General features: G+C 38.4%; 1 protein-coding gene across 1 annotated transcript in view; it reads right to left on the minus strand.

Moving 5' to 3' along the window:
• Nucleotides 1-16,546, minus strand: part of ATP8A1 (ATPase phospholipid transporting 8A1) — a 283,721-nt gene that overhangs the window by 221,173 nt on the left and 46,002 nt on the right. Inside the window, exons 5-7 of the mRNA XM_017870339.1 lie at nt 14,998-15,043; nt 14,010-14,025; nt 402-447 (exon numbers count right to left, since the gene is read on the minus strand). Coding sequence (XP_017725828.1) covers nt 402-447; nt 14,010-14,025; nt 14,998-15,043 — 108 coding nt within the window. The remainder of the gene's footprint in view (nt 1-401; nt 448-14,009; nt 14,026-14,997; nt 15,044-16,546) is intronic.

The following is a 16,546-nucleotide window of genomic DNA, read 5'->3' on the forward strand; positions in this document are numbered from 1 at the left end:
TTTTTTTGAGACGGAGTTTCGCCCTGTCACCCAGGCTGGAGTGCAATGGCGCAGTCTTGGCTCACTGCAACCTCCACTTCCCGGGTTCAAGCCATTCTCCTGCCTCAGCCTCCCAGGTAGCTGGGACTACAGGCGTGCGCCACCACACATGGCTAATTTTTGTATTTTTAGTAGAGACAGCATTTCATCATGTTGGCCAGGCCGGTCTTAAATTCCTGACCTCAAGTGATCTGCCTGCCTTAGCCTCCCAAAGTGCTTGGATTACAGGAGTGAGCCACCGTGCCTGGCCCTAAAAATCCAAATTTTCTATATTTGGTTTTCTGGAAAGAAAAAAAAAAGCAAAAGAATTAAATTATGATGGGGGGTAGGGTTTTGCTACTGCTTCACATCAGTAGGGTTACCCAGTATACTTTTTTTCCTGCGATGTTATCTATAACACTGAGTATGCTAATAAACACCAAAAAATAAAAAAAAAAATAAAACAGGATAAGAGAGTATGTGAGGTAGCAAGCACAGCACTTAGTACTTATGGAGAGAAATATGTCAAGGCCCATCAACAAATTATCCAGATGTAAATTCTATGAGGGAAAAGCATTTAATATTTATTTTAATATTACATTCCCCGGAAACAGCACAGTACCTGGCACACAGTAGTTACTCAGTAAATATTTGCAAAATGAATAATGTATAGGTACAAAAACATTTGATTCAGTTTCTTTTGATGTTGGGATAGATGAAGGCTGAACCCTCTAAAAGTATCACAATAATATCCAAAATGTTAAATAGCAAATTTAATATTAATTACAAACAAAAATGTTTTGAAATCAGTGTCACAAGATAAATTATTTAAATTAAAATATTATCTTTTTATGTCTCTAAATTCTCTGAACGTATGCATTGTGTCTTAACCATTTTTTATTTCTTGTACTTGCAGCACTTTTGGTATATAGGATATTCAGATGCTTATAAAACAAATGAATGAATACCTCACAGTGCATTTTGGTGAATCAATTTTGTTAATTTTAAAAAAATAATTTCAAGCTAAAGAGCTAAAATAAAATAAAATATACTGGAAATACTAAATATTTCCAGTATAATATCTTAACTGTATAAGTTAAAGTGCTGATTTTTACAGTACTTAAACAGGTATGGACCAAGGATCTAAAGCACAGGCACCTTAAATTGATCACTATCCCAAAACAAAACTCTAATGCCTGCAGAGCTCACCCAAACTGATCCCAGGAGTAAATCCCCTGCTTGACGTTGATCATGGAGCAGTAGGGGTTTGGAGCTTCTGACTCGGAGTCAAAAAAACCTCTGGTAGAAAAGCAAGAGGTGCTGTCTCTGCCAGAGTCCAACAGTATGTCCCTAAAAATCAGTTGTAACCAAGCATAAAGAATAAATGAGGGCCGGGCGCGGTAGCGCACGCCTGTAATCCCAGCACTTTGGGAGGCCGAGGTGAGCGGATCACCTGAGGTCAAGCGTTCGAGACCAGCCTGACCAACATGGTGAAGCCTGTCTCTACTAAAAAATACCAAAAAAATTAGCCAGGCATGGTGGTGCACACCTGTAGTCCCAGCTACTCAGGAGGTTGAGGCAGGAGAATGACTTGAACCTGGGAGGGGGAGGTTGCAGTGAGCCAAGATCACGCCACTTCACTCCAGCCTGGGCGACAGGGTGAGACTCTGTCTCAAAATAAATAAATAAATAAATAAATAAATAAATAAATAAATAAGAGCACACTCCCCTTTAATCATGTAACCCAGTGGCTACAATATAATGAGAGAGATGGTAACAAAAAGAGATGGTAAAGTCCTGTTCCAATCAACTACACCCAAGATCAACTGACAGAATGACTGGGCTATAAGTTTGCATAAATTTAGAAAAAAACTGGTCAATAGGGTCTAGAGCTCTTTATTGCCATTTACTTCCTTCTGATCCTATCTCAGTAATTCTCCCAGCTGTAATACTTAGTTTTTAAAAAAACTATCAGTGTCCAGTATTTCTAAAATCAAGATATTTGACATGACGAATAAGACTTCAGATTAGACAGGATGAATAAACTCTGGAGAACACACTATCTTCCTGGAATTTGATTTGGGTCTCAAGTCTTCCAATTCATGGACAAGCTATCTTTCTCTATTTATTCACATCTTAATTTTTCTTAGATATGTTTTATAGTTTTCTGTGAATGGGTCTTTCACTAGATTTAATTCTTGATTTTTTTTCCCTTAATATCATGAGGATTACTTTTTATTCTATTTTCCAGTTGTTGGCAGTATTTAGAAATGCATTAAATTTTTGTACAATGATCTTATCATCCTGTAATTTTGTTACATTCACTTATTAGTTTGGGTATAGTTTTTTTTAACCTTTGTTTTGTTGTTTCTGTAGCAATGCTTTTGAAGCAACTTAATTTCTCTTTGTTAACAATGCTGCATTATGATTTTTTGGAAGTTTTATTATGCTCATATGCCTCCCTGTTTAACCCTTTTAAAACTCTTACAGAAAATGCCTTTGAACATCTGGAATAATTTTACTACTAAAACATCCTGTTGATTTTGTGCCTCAAGCATCTCAAAATCTGCCAATATTTTAAAATCTTCTCTACCATCATCAGTGTCAGCACCCCTAGTTCCAGGAACCACCCCCTCCCAACTGGATGTCTGTATTAGCCTCAGGCTAGTTTCCTGCATTCATTCTTAATCGCTTTCAAATTCAGTTTCTACAGTGTAGCTATAAGTATTATCTATGATGATTTTACATAAATGTAATAATTACACATTATTATGTATCAGTCCATATACACAAACTTGGGTCAACCCTTGCTCAGAACTCTTCAATTGGCTTCCCTAGGCTCAAAAAATAAATCCAAACATCTACAAGGCCTTTCATGAAGCAGCTCTTGCCTTTTTCCCATCATTACTTCTTGCCACTCCCAACACACTCTCCTTTTATGCCCTCTGTAGTGAGCTCACCATGCTCTCTGCTATCTCAAATCCTTTGCACATGTTTCCATGCCAAGAATTCTCTTTCCCTCCATCCCTACCTAGTTAACTTGTACATACACCTTGTAGATCTCAGCTTTAACAGCACTTTTTCAGGGGACATTGTGTTGACACCCAGTCCTTCCTCCTCACCCCCAAATCTAAATGAGCTCCGTGCACTTTTCCTTTAGAGCACTTATCACAGCGTCACAGTTTTACTGTATACTTAATTAAATAGGATTATTTAAGGGCTGTCTCTTCCCCTAGATTGTAAGATCCATGACAAGAGAAACCTTCTCTGTTATACTCACTGTTACCGTTCCAGTGTTATCACACAGCACACACCGACATAAAGGTGCTCAGTAAGTACTAGCTGGGTGGCATGCTGGATCCACTAATATTCTTACCTGTTATAGGATCATATGAGACCACTGTAACAGTTATAAATTTACTAAAGATACAACTCCACTACCTAGTAGGGCTCATGTTAAAAATAACATACAGATGACATCTAATAAATAGTTATATAGGAAAATACTTTGGCAGTTCCTCAAAAAGTTAAGCACAGTTACTACAGACCCAGAAATTCTACTACTAGGTATATACCCAAGTGAATGGAAAACATATGTTCACACAAAACTTGTATATGAATGTTCACCGAAACATTATTCATAATAGCTAAAGAGTAGAAGCAACCCAAATGTCTATCAACTGATGAATCAATAAACAAAATGTGGTATAGCCATTAAATGGAATGTTATTCTGCCATAAAAAGAATTTAAGTACAGATACAATGACGTGACTGAATCTTGGAGATATGCTAAGTGAAAGAACCCAGACACAAAGGGCCACGTACTGTATGATCCCATGTACAGAAGATGCCAAGAACAGACAAATCCACAGAGCGAAAGGTAGGTTAGTGATTGCAAGGGACTCAAGGAAGAAAGAAAGACTGCTTACATATATAGGGTTTCTTTTTGGATTGACGAAAATGTTCTAGAATTAAGGTTGCGGTGATTGGTGCATAACCTTGTGAATGCACTAAACACCACTGAACTGTATCCTTCAACATGGTGAATTATATGGTATGTGAACTATAACTGAATTAAAAAATAGCTATATAAAAAGATGCCAATGAACTATTTTAACATTTGTTTAAAATAGACATCTCAGTTTTATAAGTGACTAAACTGATTTTCAGTGCAAGCAGTTAGAAATGGTTATGTAACCTTCAGAGGCAGTAACACAAACTGTTCTCTGGTATCAGCTCAGGGCCACCCCTTCCAGTTCTGTAATTTAATCTAGCCCTCCTCAATATGCTGCGACTTTGCAGATGTTTGTTAGTTCACACGTAAAAATAGCCTTGATCCACTTTGTTGGGTTCCACTTAACACATGGGAAGTGTCACAACAGGCTTCTCATATCCAACAGATTATGCCAGAGTCTTCACTCAATAACGGATAGTGGAAGCCAGTGGCACTCACGTGGAAAACCGCCTCCAAAACGGCTGCACTTCTGCCGTCCTGCTCCAAATCTGCTTGACGCCTCCATCTTCTGTATGTGCTCATTTTCCCTCAACCTTGCTCCGATTAATTTTCTCTCCAGGTTTAAACTTATTTACCTCCTTTCTCCAACCGACCTTTTGCGAATCTTTGCCTCCAGTCAAGCAGTGCATTCTCCTCTCCACCCAAATGTTCCCTCTCAATTCATTATTGGAGAAATACTTAGAAAAATGTGGCATACTGCCCAAATGTACACATCTAAGAAACTTTTAAATATATATTCAATATTTTCTACCAAATGACAAAATCAATACATGTTTCCAGCAAGACAGGTATGTATACAGGGTAAAAGCTGACATTCCTCTTCTCAAGGCCACTTTCTCACAGAAGGAATGCTAACTGATGAATCCTTGCACACCTTCCTCTAGACAAACATGGACATTCCTGCTTTTTCTTTCCCTTTTAAAATTTCTCTGCCACTTGGTTTTCCACTCAACATGCCATAAATACTTTAATGAAAAGCAGAGATATTTAATTCTTTTTTGGAAAATACTCCGTGGCATAGATGTGTCAATTACAACGGGTTGGATAATTAAGCGAACTCATAAGACGTCACAGGATGTATTCACAAAAGACTTTACTCAAGGCAAAGGATATGGTACAGCAGGAAAATGAAAGCCCACAAAAGCATCAGAGGCCTGAGAGACTGATAGGTACAGCTCCCCAGGAGCCCTTCTCTTTCATCCTCAACATGAATTTCGAAGCTCCATGGTATGTATGTGAAATCTGAATTTCAGGAAAGTCCAGGCAAGTTTCCAGTGGGGTCTTTTCCACCCTCCAGTTGACTAGCCAAGGCAAACTGTGTAGCCAGTAAAACTAGTTAAGCCATCAATCTCTGTATATGCTTAAACTAAGTAGAGAAGTTAGTCTGGGGTGGCTACAAGGGAGTTTCAAATCTTAGACAGCATACTATAAATCACTAGCTAGTCCGTCTCGCCCTTGTCTTAGGCAGTGTTCAGCATCACACTTCCAGGTGTCCTAGGGGTAGGCACAGAGCTGTCCTTGCCCTGTGTGAGACAACTCAATTTTCCACAACAGCTGCATCATAAAGCATTCAACTATTCTCCCCCGGTGCAAATTCTCACTTCTATTTTTTTTCTACTACCAAGCAATGAAATATATTCACATGGTTATATCCTGTAAGATAGAATGCCCCAAAGAACATTGCTAACTCCAGGACATTTGAGTTTGCAGTTTCATCAGATACAACCAGATACCCAAGAATCTACAGCACTCCACACTTTTACCAGCAATGTATAAATTTCCACTGACTATAAACTGAGACAAGCACAAACTTAACAATTCCATGAATTTTGTCAATCTGATGAGTATTTGATATTTATTCTGAAGGCTGTAGTGGTCTGCATTAATCAAAGTATAAACTACCTTTACATCCCTATGCTGAGTTGGAATCCTAACTAAATAGAGTAACGCTTCTTTGAAAGTATTACAGAACCTTGCTGCTCAACATTTGCTGCATGGGCCTGCTGCATCTGCAGTGCTGTAGGCTCCTTAGAAATGAGAGCATACTTCTACCCCACCCCCCATTTGTTTTGTTCTTGAAATACAAAACCAGAACACAGAAATGAAGAAAGGAAATACACAAACTTGAGGCTAGCCTCATCTTGGAATATAGATGAGTATACTCTGTTGAAGTTAAAAGTCAGCTCACAACATAAAAAAAAAGTTTCTGTACAAACCAAGACTTGAACACTGGCCAAGGAAACAAGTCAATCCTATAATTCATTGTTATCTTTTAGAAATGGTTCTTAAACACCCAGTCCTTGGAACAATGAAAATAAACACCACTACATGTTTTATGCCGGTGACTGAATTAGCAATCTAGCTATTTTTAAATCACCGACCTCCCCTGACCCGGCACTAACCTAAGTTTAGAGAAACCAAACAATGCCGGGCCTGTGATGAGCATTTAGGGTTGTTGGGCAAAAGTAACAGAGCTGCTATTCTGATTCCAGAGTTTTTTTTTTTTTTTTTTTATGTATTCATTTCAGTAGAGAATTAGGTAAACCTCACAATACACAGCCAAGGCCAAAATTTTGTACATTTAGAATGTGTTCAAGAAACCAGTCACAATATAACCGGATTAGATTTCAACAAGGAGGTGACTGTGTTCCTCCAAATAACCTTCATTTAGGAAGATGACATTCCTCCAATATATGGAAAGCGTTAAGAAGGTGAGCCTAGCAGAGATGATTAAAGAAGCCTGGTGAAGGGGAGTAGGAATAAGTTACGGCAGGATTGTCAGAATGGCCGGTGGTGCCTTGACAGCTCATTGTTTTAAATGCAAAACTCCTCCACTGCATCTTTCCGGTTCCAACCAAACACACCTGCTATAGTTTTCAAACAGCCTAATTAGTCTGACAGTCCTGCCATGGGAGAGTTCAGACTAAACAATTACCTCAAATGTAACTTGTTTTCATTTAGCAGGATACAAGGTAACAGCTTTGTTGTAATAGGTTTCTTTTTTGAAATGAAAGCATTCTGTTAAAGTACATTCGGAATTCCTCAATCAAACGCCCTGGAGGAAGTGGCCAGTTTCTCAGGACTCTATCAAATATTGCACAGGTGCAGGTGCTAACTTACACTCTAACACCAGCTTCTCTGAGAGAAGCATGCCACCCACCCACCACCCCAATCAGAATGGTCTACTGCTGGGGCCACTGCCGAAAGTGTCACTGGGGGTCCTACTTGGGAAATAATATATCTTTTTTTTGGAGATGGAGTCTCGCTTTGTCGCCCAGGTTGTAGTGCAGTGGCACAATCTCAGCTCACTGTAACCTCCACCTCCTCAAGCAATTCTCCTGCCTCAGCCTCCTGAGTAGCTGGGATTACAGGTGTGCGCCACCATGCCTGGCTAATTTTTGTATTTTTAGTAGAGATGGGGTTTCATCATGTTGGTCAGGCTGGTCTTGATCTCCTGACCTCGTCATCCACCCACCTTGGCCTTCCAAAGTGCTGGGATTACAGGTGTGAGCCACCACTCCCGGCCTATCATTTCTTAAGTGGGTAAGAAGAGGCAAGTCATCCAAAAAGACAACGGACACTACTGTTGCCATAGAGGAAAAGTAAAACCACAGAAAATGTAGTGTGCTCCACTTCCTTTCTCTGAGTCAGCATTTAAGAGGAATTTTAGGTCATCAAGGACTGGAGTACAGCTGAGACTATGGCTTTGACTGGGGCAAAGAAGGAAAGCCAATATGCCAACATTAAAACATTATTTTATTCACTATATAGACTCTTACTTCCAAAAACAACTTTAAGTCAAAAGCCTCAGTGTGGCACAAACTGACACGGCACAGGAAGGGTCTCTTGTATAAACTTGCCTATAAAGGTTACATTAAACCACCGGGTGCTTGGCTGAACCATTAGTGTCCACTGACACAAAAGACAAAGGAAACTTCCTGGATTCCTCTTTCAACCATGTAATACATATAATAATACATATATTGATGTCCAATTGGTTGATACTACTTCTATTACCTCATTTATACAACCTTTAAATGAGCTGTCCTAAAAGTATGACCCCCTCACCAGCGGTGTCACTGAGAGTTTAAAAATGAAACTCTGGGGCTCCACTCCAGGCCTACAGAAACTCTAGGTGTGAGTTCCAGCATTCTGTGTTTTAACAAAAGCTCCAGGGGATTCTGACGCACAAATCTGAGAACGAATGGCTTATTAAAAATCAATATAAGTGGCACAATGTGATCGGAGCACAAAGACCAGCAATACCCTGTTCTCAAAATGCTTTCCCTTATTCCTGCCCACAGTCATGAGTCCCTTACTTTTTCCTCTGCTTAACTGAGAAATTCCTTGAAAGAAAAATCTCCCTCCACTGCCTCACCCATCAGTCATTCCACAACTCCTTGTGATCTGGCTTCAGTTTTCAGAGCTCCACAACTACTCTCTAGTTAAGAAAAATGAACAATGGCAACTTCTTTTAAATGCTGGATTTAGTAGGTGTCTCAGTCCTGGTCTTTAGATTTGGCAGCACTTGGTATTTGACTGGGTTTCTCTCCATTGCCAGGTCCAGTTGAATCTATCCACTGTGTGCTCTCCTTTGTCTTCTAATTGACACAGCCTGTCCGCCCTCCTTAATAAGAAAATCAATCTCTCTGTGCCTCTCCCTGCCACCTTTCCACAGAGCCATCAAATTCTTTCAAAAGTACAAGTGGAAGCCTATCCATACTTTTCAGAATTCCATCCAAGTTCCTCACCCTGGTTTTCAAAAGACTCAGAAAAATGACTCTTACTTGCCTCCCTGTCCCTGCACTTCATTGTTTCATGACATGGATTCTATGCCCTGGCCAAAACAGACTATTGCTATTTCCAGAGTACATCTCATGTCTTCCCACTTCCACAGTAATGCTCATATTAGTCCTTTCACCCTGCATTACTCACAGTTACTACCCTGATACCTGCTTACCAAAGTTCCATTCTTAATTTCACGAACCCCTCAAACGGCATTTTGGAATCCCTACATCTCTCATTTGGTGTTTTTTTTTTTTTTTTTAACCTTGAATTCTATCAGTCTGCATCTTATCTTCCCTACAAGATTATAATTTCCTGTAGGGCGAGCATGATTTGTTTCTCTCTGCATTTTCTACACAGGGTCCTACATGAGAAAGATGTTCAATAAAGACTTTCTGAATTAAAATAACAAATGTTCTAACTTTGAATCACACCCATTTTCCCCAGAAAATATGTTAATACAACTTATTTGGGTTTGGCAAAAACAGGAGAGAGAAAAATTCCCATGAAAGCAGACTACCTGGTTGAAATTTAAAAATAAAGGACAGTGTGAGTGGAGTATGCCCATATAGGAATAAAGTGCAGAGCAAAGTCATAAAGCCAACCATAAAATCAGTCCTCTCACTTTAACCATCTTCCCACATTACCTCAATGGGTTTCGCTCCTTTGTGTGCAACTTCTAAAAATAAAAAAACGAAAGACAATCTGGAGCTGTCTTTCCCCACAAATATCTCCTCTCCATCCACAGCTACTGCTGAAGACATCTACCCAGTTCAATGGTTAGATCTTAGTATTTGCATAAAACTCAGATCTTTGTGATAATCTGAAAATATTAAAAATCTTATAGATGTCTGAAATTACTTAGGCCATAATATGCTTAATTTTAAGTCCCTAGGATCATTGAAACACTACTTTCTAAAAACCATTTATAGGTAAGCCAACATACATGTGGCAGGGGGTATGTTCAGGTCTACTGAACGGATCAGATGTGGGGTACCTCCAGAGAGACAAAAGGGAGCAACACTCTCTTTTTTGGCAGGCAAGAAATGTGTTGCTATTTTAAGTCCCTTAGCATAATACATCCCTTTGAACAGCACTCAAATGAATTGAACCAGATGAACTCTGCCTTGTTAGTAGGTCATTTAATGCTTAACAACCTGAAACACATTCAATCCACATCAACTCAACACCTTTTTCACAAAGGACTTTAAAGGTGAAATGGTTTCCAGTGGGAGATGAGCAACTACGTGCCCTGCAGGGAAGTAGTCTTGTTAGTGGCTCTCAGCCATCACTCACTCAACTCCATTCAGAAAAGGCTGACTGATGTAGCTCTGGGGAAGGAAGATATAGGTGAATATGAGTCGATTTATTATTTTTAGCTATGTGCCTAGTTTAAAAGAATTTCATGTGACCTTTTCTAAATAATTAGAACAAAACTGCTTTGTTACTTATTCTAATCTAATGCTTAGTATCATAATAAAATAAGGCACAATATTAAACAATGTAGCCTTCATTCAACTATAGCATCAAACCACTTAATCAATGGGCTGCCAAGTATTGCAACTCTATCTTCCACACATTCTCATATGCAGAATGTATACAGACCATACTCCAGGGAATACACCTGGGTTTTAAAAAAGCAAATTTAGTCATTAGGAAGCATTTACAAATTTTCCCAAATACCTTAGTTTGCACCTGAACTCAATCCTTTCCTAGGCCTCCATGCTGTGATTTTAGATGAAGCTGTCATTCCACTTGAAATATTGGCAAACTCGCCATCATGGCGTTTCATAAGAAATGACAGCATATTTTTATCAGTTAAAATAAAAACTAGCTCAATCACCACAATAAATTCATATGGAGATTGGCTTCAATGTACATATTAGAGTAACAATGATAAATTTGTAATTTATAAATTTCTGCAGAGATATATTTGGCAGAATAACTCATCTCAGAGAAAACAATGAGAGATGGTCTCTCACGTGTGTGTAGACACATGGAGGAGGCTGTGCCAAAATCTGAGTTCAAATATCGAGGGAAGAGATCAGAGGAAATGAAAGTAAGGTTAGATACAAGGAAAATGAGGGTATTCTCAACAGGGCAGTGCTTTGAGTAGTGGAAGGGATCAGCAGACAAAGTATTGTGTTCACAGAAGGTGAAGCAAGGGTTAAATAATCTAATGACTTTGACAGAGAAGATAAAAAAGTGGCAAGAACTTCTGCCATATTATTTTATCAGTGACTATGGAAGTCTGGGACACAGTGTGATGAAAATACTGCTTTTCATCTGATTTGCACTCCAGATAATGAATTTTCAGGAAGGCCTCTTTTGATTTCCAGTCTTTCTTCTTCCTTTATTATGTAGACTCAAGTATTTATCCAGAGAGTGGTTCATTTACTTGTTCATTTACCATGCACATAGAGAGTACCTGCTAAGACAGGCCCCTGGTCTGGGAGCTACTGGGAACACAAAGCTGAGTAAGAATCGGACCTTCATTCTGTAGTGTTCCTATCTAGTATGCACAAACCATCACACAACAAAAATCCTGGAGCAAAGAGAAGCAGCCACCATGCTCTGGGCAGAGTGGACCATAAAACTCATCAAGACTCACTCACATCCCTGGACTTCTGAGCGTCAATCTACTCTGTCCTCCCTCTGCAACTAGGTTCTTGGAAAACAATACACAATTGTACACTTGTCGGGTCACTGAATGATCAACCAAACCAGCTTATATATCTCTGGGGCAAGCCTTGTTTCCAAAACCTTGTTTCCAAAACAACCGTGAGGTTCTGAGTTAGGTCTCAGCTCCATAATTCAATCCCTGATTGAGTTAATTTATCAGAGAAAACAGGGCATCCAATAAGCACCAGTTTTCAGTTAAATGGTTGAAAATGTTGGAAATAAAATGACAAGTTTATATTTCCGAAGTTGCTAAGGAATGAGAGTGTTACCCTCTGATGCCTCACATAAGGAGAGAAAATATTCATTTCTCTGTGAATATAAAAGGGTTAACATTTGACTGAGGGAAAAATGTCTCTTACACATTATGTGGACTTGATAAACATTGACAAAATGAAAATTTGAGTTGGATGCTTTAGATGTCCGTCAAAAATTAATTACCTGTCAAAAATACTCCTCCCAATACTCCTCCCTCCCCGCTCCTATACACCCACTTCTGCCTCAATTCAGAAAAGCAAATTGAATTTCATCCTGGTCTAATAACAGATGGCTTTCATGCTAAGCAATCTGAATTATCTGACAGCAAACAGTATCCTACTTGAACATTTTTGTTATCTCCTATCAACTGCCAAACCAAGAAGACCAATACTCAAAGGCAGCAAAGGGGAAAACAAAAATATACCATTCTCTTAGGAAACAAATTCAACTACCAACATAAAAGCCATAATTTCTTGGATACAGGACTTAATACAGTCTGAAGGAAAGTACAGTCCTCCTTCAATATCCATGAGGGATTAGTTCCAGGACCTCCCATAGATACGAAAATCCACGGATGCTCAAGTCCCTTAATTAAACTGGTGTAGTATTTTTTCATATAACCTATGCATATCTTTTCATATACTTTAAATCATCTCTAGATTACTTATAAAACCTAACACAACATAAATAGTAAATATGTAAATAGCTATGTAAATAGTTGTTATACTATATTTTTAAATTTGTATTTTTTTATCATTGCAGTTTTTGTTTGTTTGTTTGTTTGTTTTTTAAGATCGAGTCTCTCTCTCTCACCTAGGCTGGAGTGCGGGCGCACAGTCTCGGCTCACTGTAACCTCCGCCTCCTAGGTTCAAGCAATTCTCCTACCTCAGCCTCCCAAGTAGCTGGGATTACAGGTGCCTGCCACTACACCCAGCTAATTTTGTACTTTTAGTAGAGATGGGGTTTTGCCATGTTGGCCAGGCTGGTCTCGAACTCCTGACCTCTGGTGATCCACCCACCTCTGCTCCCAAAGTGCTGGGATTACAGGCATGACCCAGCGCGCCCGGCCTCGTTGGTTTTTTTGTTTTTCATTTTTTTCTATTTTTGATCGTCAATTGGTTGAATCTTAGGATGAGAAACCTACAGATACGGAGTGTATTCTATTGACTAAAATGGCTTTTATAGCTAAGTCCTAATATTTTATTTTTGAATTGCGTTTTATATACATTTATTATAGAAGCTTTTCCTCTCACTTGCCTATTCTTGTATTTAGTCATAGGGCCAATCCTGTTAATCAATGAAGGGGACTCATGAACCAAGATGGATAGTCAAGAAATACAATTTTATCTGAATGGTAGACAAAAGGAATTTTTTTTTGGAGGTTGGCAAGTACCCAGAAGGGTGGAGCACCCGTGTAGTAGCCCAAAATCATCATAGCTATGATGACCACACCTCCACTGTACTATGCTGACTTTTTGAGCCAAGGCTTGAAAATCAGTAACTGCCAGTCACTGAACATAGAAGCCCTCTGCTACAAGATACATTATGCGTTGGAAAAGCATTTATGTACTTCTGTTTCAAAAGCTGTTACTAAATTTTCTGAGCAATATGGCAACAAAAGCAAAAACTGCATATTGCCAAAAATACCAGGCTTGAAACATCTGGAATTTTTCCCTTTCAATTCCTGTTTGTCCCTTCACAACTAAACTCCTGGAGTAGCTCTGTCCCAGGCTTCTAACAGTCCCTTACTCCAGTTCATTCTGCCTCACATCTTTAACCCACATGCTCGGCCTGTCTCATTTTGGCTCATAAACCTTCAACAGTGACTCAGTAACCACAAGAAATGTTGAAATCCCCTTGGCTTAGCATTCAAGATCCTATACAATTCAACCTCAGCCTACCTTTTAAATCATGATTTTGTTTCTCTCTGATGCAAATCTCCTTTCTGCATCTGGCAGTCTAATAATGATTTAGCAAAGCAGTCCTACAGTCTTCTTATTTTCCAGAAAAACCCCTCCTCCTCCTTTCCCACTCAACCCACACATAAGAATATCTTCTCCATTCCTCTCTGTTCATCCAATGTCCTCCTAACATTCAAGGTCTAGCTCATGATACACCACAATTTTCTCTCCTTACCAATTTTTATAGCACTTGACATAGAAACCACGATTTGCCACAAAACTCTGAAGAGAATTGAGATCATGTAGTCCAAATCCTTCATCTTCCACACAGATCATCTCTTTGCACTTTTACATGTTTTTACACGGACCTAGTTCAACAAATATGTTATAAGCTCTTCATAAGTTGTAAGCTGAAGTTCCCATCTTATACTTTCTTGTATGTTCCATAATAAAATAATCGCAGTAAATATTTTGCAAATTTATTAGGTTAATTAGTAAATATATCGTCCTTAAGTGTATTAAAAATCGGCATATAATGCCTATTGTGGGAGGTGTTGAAAAAGAAGCAGGGAATTTTGACAGGACTCCATAGAAATATTAGCAGTATAAAAATAGTCTTCCTAAATATCAGATAATGTTGGCAGACATCACTGATCCTCACCTCATCAAAGAACTTCAGAGATGAGATTCTCAGATGGGGCAAACTCATTCAGAGATGAGCTAAGATGTCTGTTTCTCACATTCCTGGGCATTTAAAAACAAAATCTTAGAACATGACAGCCCATTTGCTTGTATTAAAGATCATTTTGCTTTTGGCTGTATCAAAATGAGCCCCATCCAAAAAGAGCTGTGCCAAAATGCCATGCACTGTAAGAAGCAGGCCTGGTTGTATTTGTTTTATTTCTGGAGTGTCTGTCATCTGCATGTATAACTCAGAGTGTTTCTAAAATGCTTTTCACTCAAGTGACATCACATCAGCTTATTTTCTATACATCTTTTCTAGAATAACATCTGTAGATTACAAGCAAAATAAAGACACTTTATAATATTAAACACTGTCAAAACAACTGCAGACTTTTATGGACTATATTTGAGAGAATATTGCTATGACACACTTAAATATATTTAAAATGTTGGCTTTCAAAAGTGTTATCACCATAAATCACTCTAAAGTGAGTTTAAGTGTCATCCTAACAAATGCCACAAAGCAAAAATCAATCTACCTCGAAACAAAAACTTGAGATGCACAGTATTTGCAACTGAATTATATGTAATTAAAGTGTTTGTATATACCACAAGTGGGTTTGACAAATATGAGAAAAAAAATGTAAAATTCCTACCTTGCGTTTGTTTCTTGTTCACTGCATTATCGGCTTTATGTCGTTTCTAAGGTTTAAAAGCAAAAAGAACAACTATGAAAATGTGAATGAGATTACTAAAACAAGAGAACACTCATACCAAAAAAGATTTAGCTTATGTTTCTCAAGGTTTCTATCCTTTCTCATTCATGTCAATGTTAAAGTATGCATTGCTGGGGGAATGGTGATGGGAAGAATTAGAGGATACCTAGGAATTTTAAAACTGAAAGAACAATTCCCAGTATCTCCATACAGTGCCCCTCTTCTGAGAGCACAAGTTTGTGGTCCTCACGAGGATCTTACCTCAGCACATAGGTAGGATTACAATTTTAATGTCCTAGAAAAGTATGAAAGGTTGATTTAGTATTTTGCTTTAATAACTCACTTTAAAAAGGAGATTGCCTGAGAGAATTATCTATAATAACTACCGTTTAATAATGGTATTGAAATATTTTCAGCTTCTTATGAAATTCATCACCAAATTAAGCTGAGCACATCCTCTATAATTTAATGATGTGCTGATGTTTGCCAATGACTTGAACCAACGACGTCTACCATTGACATATAGACACTCCTGTTCACTGCTCTCCTGCATTTCCTCCTCTCACTACTTGCAACTGAAAGCCGTTGAATTACATAATCTCATCATATTTTCCTTCCTCCCAAGAGCACCTACAAAATTACACAATAAGCAAGTGAGTTAGTCTAAGTCTAGGTAAGTTTGAAGAGTTGCATAAGCCAAGGTTTTACAGCAGTGGGTAAGAAAAAGAAACAGAAGGTCAGAGGAAAGGTGAGAATCTGAGTGGCCAGGGAAGCTTATTTTCTCTCCGGTTCACCTAGAGGTTTTCATCTAAACTTACAGCATCGAGTATAACTCATCAAACTCTGTTAACACTGCAGAAGAGTGCTTAGTGTAACTATGTTTGCTCAAAGATCCTGTCATGTAAAGCCTGAAGTTGAATTTAGTTGTGCATACCTGACTATAATATGGGTTGGAACAAATGTAAAACAAATGAATTCCTAATTTCTCCATTTGAGAAAAAATACAGTCTTCAGAATCACTGTGCACATATGAAAACACTGCAAGAGAAAAATCTAGAGGTGTGGATTAGCACTCCTCCAGGATATGACAACACCCAAGAGGAACAGATAAGAGCTGGCAGTGTACACCCAGTTTGTGGAAACAATCCGCTACTGAACTGCACAAAATACAAACAAAACATTCAAAATGCCTCTGCGAAAGAATTATTGAGAGTGATTCTTCCCACATAGACACGCAGGAACACAATTAGAACTCCTTTTCAGTATAAAATACTCACTAATAAAAGTGTATTAATGTAGACTTTTAATAGGCATATTATTGCTTCCAAAAGCAAGCACAGTTTGCCAAAAAAGATTCTTAAATGTTTAAAGTTCTTAAATATTCTTAAATATTTAAAGTTTAAATATGTAGCACCAGTAGAGATTTTCTAGTTATAGAACTTTGAAAATACTCTTTTGCTTGTTAGTAGAGATTATAAGAAAATTAGAA

This window comes from Rhinopithecus bieti, unplaced genomic scaffold, assembly GCF_001698545.2.
Source record: "Rhinopithecus bieti isolate Rb0 unplaced genomic scaffold, ASM169854v2 scaffold_5179, whole genome shotgun sequence".
Taxonomy (NCBI): Eukaryota; Metazoa; Chordata; class Mammalia; order Primates; family Cercopithecidae; genus Rhinopithecus; species Rhinopithecus bieti.